General features: G+C 40.4%; 1 protein-coding gene across 5 annotated transcripts in view; it reads right to left on the bottom strand.

The window, feature by feature from the left end:
- The window catches only part of srpk2 (SRSF protein kinase 2), a 56096-nt gene that overhangs the window by 34605 nt on the left and 3920 nt on the right, over positions 1–17571 (bottom strand). Inside the window, exon 1 of one of the 5 annotated variants that reach the window (XM_026366680.1) lies at positions 2626–3356. The exons of the other annotated variants lie outside the window; for them this stretch is intronic. Within the exon in view, the coding sequence (XP_026222465.1) occupies positions 2626–2663 (38 nt within the window). The 5' untranslated portion in view covers positions 2664–3356. Of the gene's footprint in view, positions 1–2625; positions 3357–17571 lie in introns of those variants that run through there. 5 annotated transcript variants of the gene reach the window in all.

Here is a 17571-nt window from a genome sequence, read left to right as displayed (position 1 = left end):
CACGTTATTACACATCCAAAATGAAGTTACTCAAAAGATGTGTGTGTGTGTGTGTGTGTGTGTGTGTGTGTGTGTGTGTGTGTGTGTGTGTGTGTGTGTGTGATGCGCCTGTGGCCCAGATGGTGTTGCAGACAGAAAAATTGTGTTGATTTGTGCCAGCACTAAGGTTCAATACACACTCTGAAGACCAATCCTGACTCCAATATAAAGCACTATGCTGCTTTACAAATGTACAACAAACAAATGAGTTGGGGGATGCTACTGATCACATATTATATTACAAATATATCCATTGATTTAGGAGTGATTAGCTTGTCCGTGAAACATCACCAGAGCCTGAAATTACCTCTTTATGTTGCATGTTCTGTCCAACCAACAGATGAACAACAGAAAGACAGAGACAATCAGCAAATCCTCACATTTGTGACAACGGAGCCACCAGATGTTTGGGATTTTTGTTTAATAAGTAACTAAAATGATTAAAGGAAGAACTGCTATGTTTGGTTCCCACATGTTTAAAACCCAGCTGTCCACACTCACAAAGCTACAGATTCCTCTGATCTTCGTTGCAGTTTGTGGCGTTCAAATACAGTTTTGTGTACAGAGGTATTAGCAGTTATGCCCGAGTTTTATTTAGAAACTATTAAGATTGTTTTTCCTTAATTCTGACTCTGTTAAACTACCTGAACAGAGAGCGAGTCCTCTGCTCTGTTGCTCCTGTTATCTGAGATGCTGCAGCCACTGAAAAGAGCAGCACTGTGTCTATGAGTGTAGTTCTTTGTTGTAACCTGTAAAGCAACAAGGGACTGCAGCATTATTCTTAATTACAGCCAGACAGTTGCAACTTAAACAACAGCGAAAGATAAAAGTAGATCCAGAGACTTTGCCACACCAGTGCTGCCAGATGATACTCTATATTTACAGTACTGTGTGTTTATGTGTCCAAGATGAGGGAGTCTACTTTCCTTGTCAAAATGCAAAGCACATACTGTACTTCAAGGGAGTTTCCATCCACGTAGGCCTGTCTACATGTGCTTTTGTATCCAGTGTCACTACCTCTTTCTCAAATTAACCTTCACATCATGCTGATCCAAAACTGCCAATAGAACGGCGCTCTCCTCTGTGCCCAAATGTCCATGTACTGATATTGTTAGTGCCCATTTACTTCTGCCTATTTATGTGCCCACTGTGCTGTGTGTTTGAGTGTGCCAGTCTGGGGCCTGGCGCTCGGTTGTGTGGATGGCAGCAGCTCTGCCTGATCGTACTTGGCACAGCATCAGTGGCTACCTGAGTCATCCAGTCTGCCTGCTCCTCACCCTCCAGCACCCGTCAAATCGAGCACTTTCCGCCGTTGCACACTGAAAACAGGAATGTGGGCTTGGTCCGAACAGATCTGAATGAATAGGGGGTTCTCTGCTTGCAGAATCTGATTCAGACATAATACACACCTAATAGGATGCGATATACTTTTGGATTCGCTTCTTTAAAAATGAAATGGGAACGGGAGACAGTCTTTGTTGAAACATTTCTATGCCTCTTTGCTGTTTTTCACTAATAAAACAAACTTTAGTTCCTTAATTAACTGAGTTCCAACTGTAAGACACCACAACACTGATTTTCTAAATCAGGATAATGTGAGTAAAAAAATAAACAGGTACAAATAATTAAATAATGGCATTAATTACTAGTGGATAATATTGCTGGGATGAGTTAGAAATTAAACCACTGCTAGCTTTGGCACACGTGTCTGTGATATGCATTCACTGGCCATGTTAGCCCCCTCATTTATGTAAACATTAGCTAACACCTTTTAATATAATTCATTCCAGAGTGCATCTGACTTCCAGAGTCATACTGGAGTCTGTGTGTTTTTCTGTATGTGCCACGTGACTGATAATGGCTTGTGACTTTGCTATTTATGCTCAACACCATTACTGCATGTTTACATTTTGTACATCTATGATCCTTTCAACACTTATAGCTGGTCAGAATATATCCACGTGAAGCTGTGTAACCTTCAGAGGTGCCATTGTTTGGTTATGCCATGCACTGAGATGAATCATGTGGCGAGCTGCTGCCTTGCATTGCTGCTGAGATGCACTGCTGCTGCCGCTGTTGGCTGTGCTAATGTTGACGTGCGACACTCTTACTGTATAAGCCCTGAATAGAAAGTAAGTGTGTGTGTGTGTGTGTGTTCTGTTATTGTTTTGATATGAGATGTTGCAGCCTCATAAGGCAGCAGCTGCCCAAGTGTGGATCTGTGTAGAGGCGTGTGAAAGAGATTATGTTTTAACCATGCCGTATATGCTGTTATGTGTATGTTATCAAGGTTGTTCTGATTCAGCAGTCGACTGAAAGGTTACAGCACCATGCAGCACTGCGTTTTGGTTTTTAGTTTTTTTCCTTGATACAGTCAGACTGCTGTGACCAGACAATAGAAGAAACTGAGCTAAGGACATGAAGAACAAACAGAAGCAGACACATAATATGGAGGTGCCGAGGAGGATGGTGGTCGGAGAGGGTTGGACTGTGAGAAAACAACACAACAGACAAACAGAAGGGCATGCACACAGACATATGGGGATGAAATGATAAGGAGCGAGAGGAAGGAAGAGGAGGTGTTACCTTTCAGGGGACGAGGATTTCTCCGAGTTCACGGACATGAGCGGTGCCTGTTAGCCGCTCGCTGGCCGAGGGACCACAGGAGACGGCGAAATAGAACAAAAAGCTGCTTTCTCTCACCTTTTGACTCTTCTCTCCCTATCTAGCTCGTCTGTGTCTCTTCAGTGAAGAAGAGGAGAGGGTTACTGCCTCCCCTCCTCTTCCTTCGCCTCCTCCTCCTCCTCCTTGTCCTTTTCCCTCCTCCTCTTCCTCCTCTCTCTGTGTCTCCCTTGTCCTCTTGCTCAGAGGAGAAAAAAGGATGGAGGACAAGGCTCCGCAAAGGACAAAAAAGAGCAGCAACTGTGCAGTGCACAATCTGGCTGAGTGTGCATGTGTGTGTCTGCCTATGTCTGCGTCTGTGTGTGTGTGTGTGTGTGAGCTGATAGCAAGAGCAGCAATGTCAGTCAGGCGCCCCTCCTCATGCCCCAGCCTTCATCCACCCTCCCTTTGCTTCCTTCCTTCCTTCTCCTCCTTCACCTTGCCTTTCTTTTACTTTCCCTGCTGTCACTGAGGTGCCTTTGTGCCTTCCTCTTCCCTTTGTCTCCTTCGTCACTGGTGTCGCTGGTTCAACTGGGTGATGGAATGAATACACAGGCTCTCGATCCACACTGTCTCTGTCTATGTATCTCTACCTTCCTTCTCTCTCTCTGTCTGGCTGGATCTGTCAGGCCTTCTGCAGCTCTGCACAACAACAGAGCCCTGAGCAAGCTGGAGCGTTCCACTTACTGTGCAGGCAGAGGGGTGTCGGCTTGTCACAGCAACAGGAAAATGAATGCCGTTCGCGTCGAAGCGCACTCTACACCCCCCTTTCCCCTATAGATTAGGTCCTCCCTTCCTTTCTCTCTCTCTTGCTTTCTCTCTCGCCCTCTCCCAACTGCCTTATTACGACATCCTGTATCTCAGGGCAACGCCGCACAGATCAGCCTTACTCTCCCCTCCTCACTCTCTGGCATCCTCCCTCCTTTTCTCGAAACCCCCATTTCCACCTCTGTGTTTTTTGGATGCCACTACTGAAACATGTGTGTCTCATTCCTTTCCCGCACTCATTCTCATCCATCTCTATTTTCTCGCTATCTCTCTGGGCAGATGGGTCTGCTTCTACATGAGTGAACAGCTCACAGTGAGGTAGCCAGAGGGTGTGCCATGAAGGGGGGCCTGTCTCCATCTCTCAATCTGACCTCAATATTAGCGTAGAGAGCTAAAGAGAGAGAGATTATTGCATGTTTATAGTTTGGATTAATATAAATAGGTAGGGCTAGGAGTTAAATACTATGAAATGATAGACGTCTCTCTGCCAGTAGATATTGAAACTGATGGTAACACAAGCAAGCTATGTTGAGAATTAATAAGCATGATTGCTTCATGGCCTCCAACGTTTCCTCTAAAACAAACACAAGTTTAATATTTTATAATATTTTTATATTTAAAAAAACTATTAATTTGAAAGTTATACACCTTCATGTCCTCTGCACAATGATTTGTAATCACTTCGGCGACCTCTTAGCTTTTCATTTATTTCTACCATCAAATCAGAATTTCATTCAGTGCAGTACCTTATTGGGTAAAGGATTGACTTGTAAATGACATTCCTCATGTCGTCAGTATGTTAGCATTGTCACTGTGAGCATATTAGCTAATTGAAGTAAGCATTTAGCTCCCAGCATCAAGAGAGATCGGCTAGAGTAGCTGTAGACGCTTGTTAGTCCAGTTATTACAATACATAAAACAAACATCAGATGGATGTTTATCATTGTTATGTAATAAAACATATTAAAAGCAGCGTTTTTTATTGCAACTTTCATTTGCCATAAATCTTCAAATTAATTTGTGGTAATAGCACAAATGGTGTAGTGTATCTGTGAGCTATCAGGCGAGTGAGAGATGGAGACAGAAGGAAAACAGGAACACAATGATCCCTTTTCTCTCCTGTCTTCATACAGTTCCACTTTCCCACATAAAAGGACTACATTAGGCACACATGTCTGTGAGCCAAACTATTGTCCTCATTCTCTGTGGATGTGGGCCAGTGGGGGGTAAAGTACACACTGGCACTCAGCGCATCCAGACTGCAGGAAGAATATTGAGCTAATATGAGAGGGTGCACTCGACAATTTTATTAATTCATTCTCCAAATACAGCTTTTTTCGGGGTCACGGGAGGTGGAGGAGGGGATGGGAGCATATTAAAGCACAAACATAAAAAAAAAAGCCAGTTCATCGCTGAGACATCCACGTACACTAAAAAGACAACAAAGACTGTGCTTTGAAAACTAATGCCCCAATAAACACTTGCATAACTTTATGTTAGAAGCTAAGCAAAGAGCGGGATTACTGATATTTCAACAAGGGTTTAAAGAGGCCTGAATACAATTATTATAATGCATTATAATTATCAATACAGTAAGTCCACGGCAGGCTAATGTCGTCAATTAGTATCATACTTGGCTTCTATCTATCTTAAAAGGACGAAATTACTCATTGTGCTGTTTTTATTATTGTATGACCTCATGGGTAAGATAAGATGAGAAATGAGATAAGAAAGAAAATCAAGGTAAGGTGAAGGCTACTAGAGATTCTCTGACTTCTTGATCATCAATGCATCCACATTATCAAGCAGACATGGTCCCAACAGGACAATTAAACAGAAGCATAAGAAACTTCAGCTATAGTCAGTCCTTCAAGACCAAGGTACAATAGAGTCCAGTCACAATGCCTGTTGCTTTATGAAGGACAATTTTGAAAGAAGAAGAGAAAGAAGAGAAATATCTGAAAGAGAAGGATAAAAAAGAGGGAGAATGATAAAACAAACTGAAGTTTCCTAAAATCCATAGTGACAAGCCAGGATGCTTCTGGGAAACTCTCCCTTAGACAGCTGAAGCAACATTGGAGTTTTTCAATAAGTCAAAAGAGCTCTTTGGTAACAGAAGAAAGAAACAGAAGAAGAATTAGAAGAAACAACACCGAACCTACTGTAAAAGGTGAAAAGAAGACGTGTTTAGCAAGTCACGGTCCTAGTGTTGTGCATGCTGGTTTATTGACATAGTCTGCTGTAACACCTCTTGGTGAGAGGGTGTACTTTTTTAAAGAGAATAATCAATGACAATATTCTAAGCAATCTTTCAACCTGTCTTAATACTAAAGCTTACTGGTCATGAGGCAACAGTGCTGACCGCTGTGCAGCTATTTATGCAGCATTTTGTGCTAGACATGCACCAGTACTGACCTTATTAAGCAAGCTGGGTATAAACTATGTCACGACCGATCAACTTCAAATACAGTTTCTTTGTCAAGCTTTCAGTTGCATTCATATGGTCATTGTGGACTGCTGCTGAGTCTGTAGTGAAGCAGCGATCCTAAACCAAATGTTCCCTTACACCAAAGCTGCACTGCTGGATTCTAGTGCTGAAGTCCAGAAAATTAAAAACGGGTAAAAGGAGAGTACTGCTGTTTGATCTACACTCAGTATTGGCAGACTTCCTGATTTAAACCATCAAGAATCAGTTTTAGGATGCAGAATTTTATATTGATGCGTCCATATTTTGCACCTTGCAACTTATTTTTCTTTTTTACATATTTCCACAGAAACTCTTCACACACATTTCTCCAGTGAACCGGAGCACAGGGGTGGTCATGGGGACATAGCTCGTCACCGAACGCCCCTAATTTTGATGTGTGTGGTGGTACAATCCTGATGTCGCTTTTCCATTGAGGGAACTTCCACGTGAGATTTAATACCCCCAAAATGGAGTAGCTCATTCACGTGAAAGAAACACACACTTACAGGTATACACATACGCACACATCTACAGGATATTATATCCAGACTATTAATTTGCAAATTCAAAGCCTGATTCTCGTTCTATTTTCAAAAGAAGAGGGAGCAAAAGAAGAATAAGAAAGAGGGGGAGGGAGGGAGATGATGACTCTCATGAGCAGATATATTTTGGGAGCTGGTATTGAGGCTGCCGGGAGCTATCTTTAAGCGGCCTACTTCTCCTCACTGTCTGGCGGATGGTGGGGAAAGAGAAGGGGTTTATGCAGAGAAACACACACATACACACACACACAGCCCATCTCAAATTGCTCCTGAACATATATTCAAACACACAATTGAAACCAGAGTCGCTGGCAAAGACAAACATACAGATGGGTGGACATATGTGTACACAATGCATTGTGTGCAGTGTCTGTGTGTGTGTGTGTGTGTGTGTGTGTGTCTGGAAGATGCTGCTACATTTTACTGACTGTGGGCTTTGTGTCTACAGTCTTGTTGTCACTGTCTGTAGAGAAAACACTGCCCCCAAGAGGAATATTCGCATGCACACATGATCACACACAATGTGGCTTGTCTCTTAATACGTTCTGTGTGTTAGATTCAGTTTGTGTGTGTTTAGAGAAGTCATTGTCCAGATTGATTGGCATACTGATAGCCTCAGGCCTTCCTCAGAGCAGCTCATATTCTAAGCTGCAGACTTCCATATGGCGCATATGGGATTTTAAAGTTCCTACACACGCACAAAAATTACACAATGCACATTTCCTGCTCTCAAAAATGCATAATTTAATCTGGGTTTAACTGCTGTAGCCGGCGTAATGTATTTATGATTGTTTTAGTTTTAAGACACTTTAATGAGAGCCAAGAGAGTATTGAAAGATGAATGACAAATTAAAAGAAAACCCGATTTATCAACGGAAAAACATAAGATCAGATCCATCCATGCATGGCTCAAAGAATGGATGGGTTTATGTGTAGTAAAATGTAAATCATACACTACAGCCTTTGAAGTCCCACAGAACATGTTCTGATAGCACTCTTCATCACCATCGTCAAAACACCAAATGAGGGAATATGTTTTACAACAATGATTTCTCATCCCTACAGAAGAGTTTCAGAGACTTACACAATCAATGCCAAGGTGCACTGAGGATGTTCTGGCAGCATGTGGTGGCCCAGCACTTTACCAATAAACAAAACAAAACATATTGGTGGCTTTTCCTTTAATTTGTCACCAATCTGTATTTATTGGAACTTTCAAGTTGTAATTATGACGTGTGTGTTGTGTTTTATTTATTTATTTACCAGTTCTATTAAGGTTAATGTGTATAAATACATAATATCATATTTATTTAAAACACATATAATTTATTTTTTAGGATAATAATGTGTCCAGTGGACATATGTGAAAGCTAAAAAATGTTACAGCAGCTACAGCAAGAGCAGCTATTTTCAGCAAACAGGCTTTAAAACCCCACAGCATACTACTTGTACTACTCTGCACAAAGCAGCATACAGACAGTGAATAGGAGGTGAACATACAGTAACGGGACATTAACAGCTGAACAGTCAAATATTTCCCTCGAGACTTTGGAGAAACCAAACGCAGAGGCTAAAAAAAGTAATTATTGGATTTATATTCATCAGCTGGATGCAACGCTGACTATGTGTTCAGCGTTGTGTTGTGTTGTGCAGATGAGTGATAATGTTTGCTAACAAGACACAGTAGTTACTGGATCCTGTCCTTGTTCTATTTAAGTGTCCCAGTAAGCCATGACAGTGGCACCACTTGCACAATACTAATTTTCTGCCAGTGCAAAAGACTCATTAATGATGTCATTAAATACACATCTGCACCAGTCATAGGTTTGGATCAGGCTTATCACCTTTGCCTTCAGGTATTCCAGTCTCTTCCTCTTACTCACGTCCTGTCAGCCCACTTTCATTCAGTTAAGTGGGAAAAGGCGTAACATTTCCTTTCACAGCACAAACACACACACACACACACACACACACACACACACACACACACACACACACACACAAACACACACACACACACACACACACACACACACACACACACACACACACAAACACACACACACACACACACACACACACAAACACAAACACACACACACACACACACACAACACAGAGCTCAGTTGCTGGTCAGTGTTGAGTGCTCGTAATTTGTACACAGGTAAGGAGCTTGCACTTTCTGTGCCTCATTACCCCGGGCAATGTGCTCCACAGCAGTGTGTTTGAATGTGTGCACTCTGCAAGTTCAAGCAAGAGTGTGCATGTTCAGTAAGGGGGTGAGGAGAGTAGAGGGAGGAGAGGGGGAGATATTCAGTTTACCCAAAGCTCATACTAAAAACTGGCAAGATTGTGACACAGTAATAGCTCCACCTGGTCCTCTGTGACTGTGTGTGCATGTGAGTGGGAGCTCATTAGCTAAGTGGTGTGTGTTTAATTGAATGAGTGACCTCTGCGCCCTCTTGCTGCACTCTGACCCCAGCTGTTTCACGCTGACATGTTTAAATGGATTCTATCGCACATGGGGTTGGATAACACTTAATACCGAGCTCACCCACAAAATGGCTGACTTCATGTTTTTTAATGTCCATTCACATCACTAATGGAGGACAGGACAAGTCCAATAACATTTAATAACACTTACCACAGACTAGGGTGGTCAATGTAACTGTATGTGTAGTGTTGTGCAATCTTTAAAGGAATTTAAGAGATTGATTTTAAACTTTCAGTTTTTCAAAATATTGCGACTTTCAAGGAGTGTGATTTTGATAGCAGTCTGGATTAGGTCTGCAAGACAATTTTATATAGCATCCTGCATGTTTAGTCTTTATTGTTACTTTCAGAGCATAATGACTTTTATTCTGGAGTAATCTTAACTTTTGTGCAAATCTACAAAAACAGCACATAAAAATTCAAAATGCATAAAAACAAATCTGCATCATCAACATGCACACTTGTTTACATTTAGCAAAAACATTCTAATTTACACACACTGCAGGTCTAATTTAAGACACTACAATTGCTTTGTAAGACGTGCAGAAACCTGCAACTTTCTAGAGATCAATCTAAATGTATTTTTCCAAACCTAGAACAAATATTGGAGGACAAACAGCTTTCAGTCCTTTGTATTCAATGTGACTGTTTCCTGTGTTGTTACAATGACAAAGCTGCCATGCATGCATGGATCGTAAGTAGATGAAAACCTATGACACTTCAGTGAGCCTGAAAAAAGGGAAAAACACTATATATTTTAATATGTAAACATAAGGTTAGGGGTGAAACATTCAGTCATTTCCTGCCAGACATAAAAACAGGAGGTAGAGCTGTACCTACAAAGAGTCCTTTCACCAATGACCAAACACTGGGGCATGGATCCCCTCTGTTGGACAGAATATGAATTACAGTCTTGAGATTCAGGCCTGCACACAAAGCAACTCTTGATCCAAGGCATTCATAATGTGAAACAGCACACTGGGAAGAAGAAAAAAAGAGCACTTTGGGAGGCTAAACAAGGATAAACAGAAAAATAACAAGGTGTTTTCCTTTCTTACTGTCATGAAGCATGGGGAGCAGAGAAAATAGTCTTAACCACAAGCTGAGGGGGCGTACAACAATGAGTGCCCTGTGTCTCCAACTTGAGTACTGCGATAACAGCCCTGCAGCACGGGGCAGGGCAGACAGGCTTGTGGTCACCAATGAGCGTTGATGACAACACAATGAATGTGCTAATTCACTTAGCAGAACTACTGCTGCAGTGTGACTGAAATAGTCTGAGACTGGTGGTTTATTGTCTCTACGACTAAAAGTAAGATTACAGCCTTCAAGTCAAGCTAAATGAGGTTAAACAGGAGCCGCACCAGTAAGGCAGCCAAAAGACAAACGCAGATTGGAAAAATATAGTTCACAATTGGAAAAACATTAAATGACACTAACTAGCTATTAAAATAAGATCTGCTTTGTAATAAGCCAGAAAAATATATTTTTAGAAAAACTCAAGAAGTGCTGCAACATACTGACAATGAGCAGGTATGTGTTTACCATGTTGTTCATCTTATGGAGCAGCACATTAATACGTAAATAAACATGTGTGATTTCAGAATAAAGCACAGCTGAGAGTGATAGCACGGGGCAAACTGAAATCTGTCTTACAATAACTGCAGTCAGCAAAAAGGAAAAGGATGGCAAAATCATCCTGAGGGGAACATTTTATGGTAAGATATTTAAATTGGACTAAAGTGGTGAACTGACAAACTGACTGAAATATGAGCAAACTGCTAGTGAGGCTAAAAAGTTATATAGCACTAAGCATACTCTCACTGTGGTACACTGACTGAACAGTCCTTAAATATGCAGGCTGATGTTCTTTGGATGTATCACATCTTAAGTGCACTCATGCATATCGCATTTTTAACTGCATGCAACAGCAAACAAATGCCACACTACAGCACCAATAGTAAAAACTATTGTGATTTCTTTGTTTTGATGTTTAGAGGGAATTTGATTCCCATTGGGCCACTTCAGTTGGAATCACAGCATAAAATCATATGACATTTTTTTGCAAAACAAGACACGGCCTTGACGTTATTGTCATATTGTACATTTTGTACCATCTCTTTGGTTTTGCATTTGTTTTCCATAATTTACCTTCTTAAGTAAAAAGACAAGGTTTTCAAGAAAGAGCTAAGCGAATATACTTGACCGCTCAGTGTTTACAATAGCAGACACAGCCTTAATAGAAAGGAGCTAATGCATGGGCTGCAGTGACACACATACACATAGAGCATATACACACACTCTCCAGAGATCTGGGTTAGTGCGCTGCGAAGATACTGAGACAAACAAACACCTTGTGGCTAGACTGCAAACATGAGAAGCAGTGATTACATCGGGCACAAGCAATTCAATACCAGAGGAATGAGTATTGATTGTGTCTTGTTGTAGCTGTGTCTGCATTCTTCGTATTATCTGTGATTACTGGTGAATAAATGGTGGAAATGTTTTAATGTTAAAGCACACTGAAATCGTGAGCAGCCTCCTGGTGTCATCACAGGTCTTCCACAATTTCTTAGAACTGAAACTGAACCTACATTTTCCACAGGCCTTTGGATTTGTGTTTAACCATTTTCAAAGGGGGCAATTACTATAAAATCACTGCTGGTAGTTCATCTGTGCAAAAGCTATTAACTGAACAGTAAGAAGCCAAAAGAGGAAGGATTGTTTTTAAAGACAGGACACTAAGTGATTTGCAGGATCACGGTTACTAGACATTTTAACCAAACAGTGAAGACACAGACATAAACGATGAAAAAATGATAAGACTTTGTTATTTGTCTCTCACTAGGAGTTTTACTGAGTCACTAACATTTCTCTTGCTTTTACTAAAGATGAGAAAAGCGAGAAGTTGATCAAATATGTTGAGTCACCTGCAGTTATAGGCAATAATTATGTATTCTCTCCCTAAAGAAAAGGCAATTTAAAAGATTATAATCTTCATAGAGTCTGCAGTCACACACATTTCTCATAAGTGCGGCAGCTCCGATAATTCATTAAAGAATACAGAACTGTGCTTTGGCTGTAGATAGTAGTACATATACTGGCTTTGCATTTTAATGCAACTGAAGCACACTTTCAACAGGAGAAACGCCCAAAAGGAAACGCTTTATGAAAAGAGGAAATAAAGCTGCAAACTGTACGCCGGTTTCTGTCTTCTTTACATTAAAGAGAAAACTTAGAATTAGGTTTCGTCTCACGCCTCAGTCAGTCACTTTATGTTGAAAAGTGACATGTTCTGTTTGGTTTTCAAGCATAACATGCAGCCAGACTGAGAAACGAAGAAAAGCTGCAGTTAAAGAGTGTTAATAATTTGAAAACTCGACAGAACATAAATCAGAAACGCAGCTTTGTGAGTGCAGTGTCTCGTTTCCAATCAACCAGAGGGTGGCAGTGTATAGTGACTCTGTGCAGACTCCAACCTCCCGACTGTGATAAGCTCCTGCCCTCACAGAATTACATGCCCTACTAATGTCTTCCCTTCCTCCTCATGTGGTGACACAACTGCAGGACTGGACTGCATCTCAGAAGCAGAGGAAAAGAAAATCCATGCTTCTTGTCTTTGCTAAATAAATCCTATTTGGACCACACACACACAAACCATTAGAACTCCATCATGCAGGCTAATATCTAATATGCAAAGGGAAGGAAATCCATTTTAAACAATTCCAACATGTGTGCTCTAAAAACATGCCAAGAGATGAGTAGTTCATAACAGATTTTAATTGTGGCACACTTGATTCCTTAATAGTCAGATAAAGAAAGAACCACTCAATTTTACTACTATTAAAAGCCAATAATAATTCCACAACATAGTGGCTCATAAAGCTGTCATAATGGCTGTTCAATAGGTGAGTTTAAATAGCCAGCTTCTCTTTAGGAGTTCCTACTTCTACTGGAGTGGCCTATATGTACATTCAATTAGTCAGTCAGCCAGCAATAATACTGGCACTGTAGCCACCAGGGAGACTATCATTCCCACTCAGACAACACAAAGGAAGCAGCTGATATCAGGTTACAATGCAGTACATAACTATGAATGATTTGAGTGGTGCATGGCCAATCGCTCTAGTGATTGGCTACAGTGTGAGTTTAAAATCAATAAATTTCAGTTCTATTCCTACAGAAAGGGGAAAAAATAGAAATACGGGTATTTGGAGCCAAATTAAGAACAAATCCTTTTTCATATTTTTTCCACAATTTTCCTAGTTAGAACAGATTGATTTTATCCCACAGTCTATGTATCCAGACATCCAGGTTAGGAATGTGCATCATCACAATATATTTTATGACACAGCTTTGAATGTAATTTTGAAAAACCATCCTAGAGACCGCTTGCAGCTTGCTAGCTGTTGTTACACTTCTCCAAACTGACCAAAGAACTGATTAAAGATTTACACACACAGTGTAGAGATGTTTAAAGAAATGTGCGATTAATACTAGGATTTCAACTGCTCTTGAAATCTGCAGTTGTTCCGAACACTCGATATCCACGTGGTGATCATTTTGCTGTCACTGTAAATTCTAGAGCTGCAGGCTGAGATTAGTTTTACCTCACAATCTTGACATGACAGGTGGTGGGTGTGGATGGCTGGCATTCACAATGAACTTAAAAAACAAACAACACTTTCTCTGGTCCTCTGTTACTTTAATGAAACTGTATGAATTGTTGTTGTTCAGGTCTGACTTGTATGACATTATTCAGTGGATGTCATCCTGACTCTGAATACATGGCACAAAACAAATACAGACCTGCAGAGTCATATTTCCACGTAAATAGACTTCTTGAGCTTCCCGATCTCCTTCCACACTTAGTAACATCTTATAAATCTCTTCATATAACATACCTCTACCGGCGAACCTTTCCTGGTTTCCTTTAAACAGGGACGACTCCTTATTTAGGACAACCCCCTTATTAATTTAATTTTGATCAATGTGATTGAGTTTCCTCCATCTCTCTTTTGGAACTGGTTTTCCAAAGGACTGATGTAGTAGTAGTCGTATTAAATTTATTGTTGTTTTATTGTTTATTGTTTTATTGTTTATTGTTTCCCGCACCACAACCGGTCGAGGCAGATGGCCGACTAGCTTGAGCCCAGTTCTGCTGACAGTTTCATCCTCTAAAGGGAGTTTATGCTTTCCACTGTTGTCTCGTGCTTGCTCAAGGTAGATTTTTTGGGTTACCTGTGCTTTTTGTTTACTATGTGAGGCACTTTGTAGGACGTGTTAAGAAAAGTACTCTTTAAATAAATGTATTATTATTTATATTACTTGCCATTCATCAACCTACCAGTGGTTTTTGCTAACCATCTTTTCCTGTCTTCCACTGCCCTGCGGCATCCTTTAATTCCCTCCCTCAACTTTTCTTGATCTCTCTTCCTGTTACTACTGATTTTCTTTTCACCATCTCTGTCCTTCTCCCTTCCTCTCAGCCTCCTTCGACATGTTTTGCTCCAGCTCTGTAGCTTTCAGCATGCTACTCACTGTCTCTGTTTCACCATTTCCCCTCTCTCTCTCTCTCTCTTTCTCTCTGCATGCAGCTCACATGCTCGACTCTCAGTGCCCAACATCAGCTCCATCCAGTCAGGCTGCAGTTGTGATGAAGGAAGAATTATTGGCTGAGCCAAGCAAATCCAATATGTGAAATTACTACTCAAACCATGACATCTTACTCCTTAAACTAGCACATTTGACCACGTGTAAAACACAAGGTCACTGATGTTCACCTACAGACAGAAGGACTCCAGTGTCCCAGAGGGAATCAATGTAATTAATTAACACAGGAGCTAATCTTTGGCTTAAAGGTCAGTAAACAATCAGTAAATGACCAAATGTGCACATAAATATGTGGCTACCAAACACAAACTCTGTCTCAAAGCAATATTTCAAGACTTTTTAACAATGTGCAGTTGGCGAGCAAAGAGGTTTTTTACAGGAACCAAGCTACCAGTTTTCCTTTCTTTTCAGTTTTTATGCTAAGCTACAGTAGTGCAACGATACACCTTCATCATCATCTTGTTTTCATAAATTAATTAAAATAAAAACCTCAACAAGCCATTTCAGTCTTGCTGCCTGATACAATAAAGCCCTGTCTCGTCTCTGCTCCATCGGGCTGCCTGTTCTCATCTTCAGTCAAAGACTATGGGCTGGGCAGACCCCCAGAGAAAATCAATGCAGTTCACAATGCAGTGTGTGGGAATATTAGTCAGGTTAGGGTCAGCTCATTACATGCAGAAGCGTCTACAGTGCTATGAGGGGCACAGAAAGCTGACAGATATAAACCCCTAGAAGAATATTAGCATTTAGACTCACTGGTGCTGTGTCTGGAAAAGTCATGACCAAAAAGATGTTATCACACTGGTGTCGCTTTATATTCAACTTTATTTTCACACTCACAAGCCCAAGTATGTTTTGTTTGTTGATCTGGAGCCATTTAATCAAGGAGGCAATGCACACAAAAGCCTGCAAGTATCCATCATTTCCTGTTAAAAACTGATCTTTAATCAGGGATAACACCAGGTCAAAAAGGTACTATTAGAGGATTACTAGCCTAAACTGTCTTCAGTCTTATATATCTATACCATGACATGCTATTTTAAAAGACCCTAGCTAAGAAAACAAAATTCTTTTGTAGTTTAAGGTAACTCCAACCATCTGCATCAATGTTGTTCCTGTAATCATGGTGACCAGGACTCGCTCTGTTATTATTGCTACTGGTCCAGTAGAGTCATGCAGCCAGTGTTTCTATAGCAACATGCACAACAAAGGGCACGTTGGGCAGCATCTATTTTAGGTGGCGGCCCAAACTCAATAACGGGAGAGAAACGATAAATTGAAAGGAATAAATGTGTAGGTGTAAAAGCTACGACTGGTCACTAAATTAATTGTGTCAGAGAAAAGAGTGTACCACTAATGTTGTGCGTGGATCCTGCAGCAATTTGCAAAGCGTGTGTGTGTTTGTAGTTGTTAGTTAAACATTTTTTAGTAAACAGAAAAAACAACTGTAGACTGATCATGGACAACATCATTAACTCTTTAATTAAAAGTCTGATAACTGATTTTTTTCATTCAAGCAAAAATACCAAGCATTAACAACTCCAGCTGCTCGATTGTGAGGATTTGTTAGTTTTCCTTTTCATATTTATCTTAATATCTTTGGTTTTTTCACTGTTGATCAGATGAAAGAAGGAATTTAAAGGCATGAACTTGGCTTTAAGAAAGTGAGAGGGAAACACTGACCTATGCTCATGAAAATCTAATTAGTTCACTTACTTGAAAAAACTTCTTTTGGCCTTGGGTTGATATTGCTCAAGTAGGACATGAACTGAAGCATCAACACCAGTAACTGTATCTCTATTTTTCATACACAAACAGACTGACTCATTCATACACAGAGAAACAAAATCCAGATTACCATGACCGACCAAAATGATAACAAAAGCGTTAATGAAATAAGCTGATAAGATCAGGTCACTATCTGCAGGCGATAGGCTACAACATCAGAGTATAACAAAAAAGCAAACGTTGGAAGACGAAGAGAGATGGTGTATCAAAGTGAACTGGGTGTGGATTTCTGTTTAACTAAGTTCAAAGTGTCGCCTGCTGCTCCACAGACAGAGCTTACACATCTATATCTGCAGACACACACACACACACAAACATACGCACAGTACTGTGTAATTTTATTAGATAAATTCAATAATAAAAACCGAAGACTGAGCTTTCACATTACAAGTACTGTCTTTGAATTTTCTGGCACTGGCTGAGTCTAGTATGTGGTGGTCAGCACATTCAACAGTGGAAAAGAAATCAGCCTTGAGTAGCTGCAAGGCTACTAGATCAGTTTCTTAGCTTACAAATACACTCTGCTCAGCAGTTCATGTACCTTAGTTGCACTCAAAGATGAGGATGATCGAGAGCATGTGGTCTCTCACAAATGATGCTGTTTCTCTCTGAGTGAATTCACAACACGTATGTCATGTTCTTTTTGAGTCTGTGAAAAGTGAAATTTGGAAAATCGTAAAACAGTGTCAGTCTTTGATGAGAGAAATCTGAGACATTCAACGTCCCATGATACACAATAATGAGATTCAGTACATTAAATGTCGCTGTTTCATTATCACACAAATAGAAATGACTCAAATATAAAATTAAACCAGTAACTTGCAATTATGGCTCCCTTGGTGTTCTGAGTTCCTCTGATACCAATAACAATATATAATGTGTCTTCTGTGTTAGAATGAGGGTGGGACAGTACGTAAAGTGTCAAAAGTAAAACTTTACACTTGAGTTGCTTATTACTATGCACAGAATCAAGGCCCGGCAAATAAAAAGCCAGGAAGAGTAATTTATCAAAACACATGCTAAAAAATCAAATACATGCAAAAATACATGCAAAAAAACATCTACTCTAAACCACAGTGAGTCAGTTGGCAAATCATCGATTGCTATAAACATGGAGGCAGGAGTGGACAGGACAAAGATATTAATTTGCAGTTTATTATCCTTTTATAATGCTCTACTAACTAATAAAAAGACAAAGTA

This window comes from Anabas testudineus, chromosome 6 (assembly GCF_900324465.2).
Source record: "Anabas testudineus chromosome 6, fAnaTes1.2, whole genome shotgun sequence".
In the NCBI taxonomy this organism is placed as follows: Eukaryota; Metazoa; Chordata; class Actinopteri; order Anabantiformes; family Anabantidae; genus Anabas; species Anabas testudineus.
Note: the sequence above shows the minus strand (reverse complement) of the source record. Positions and strands in the feature narration are given on the sequence as shown.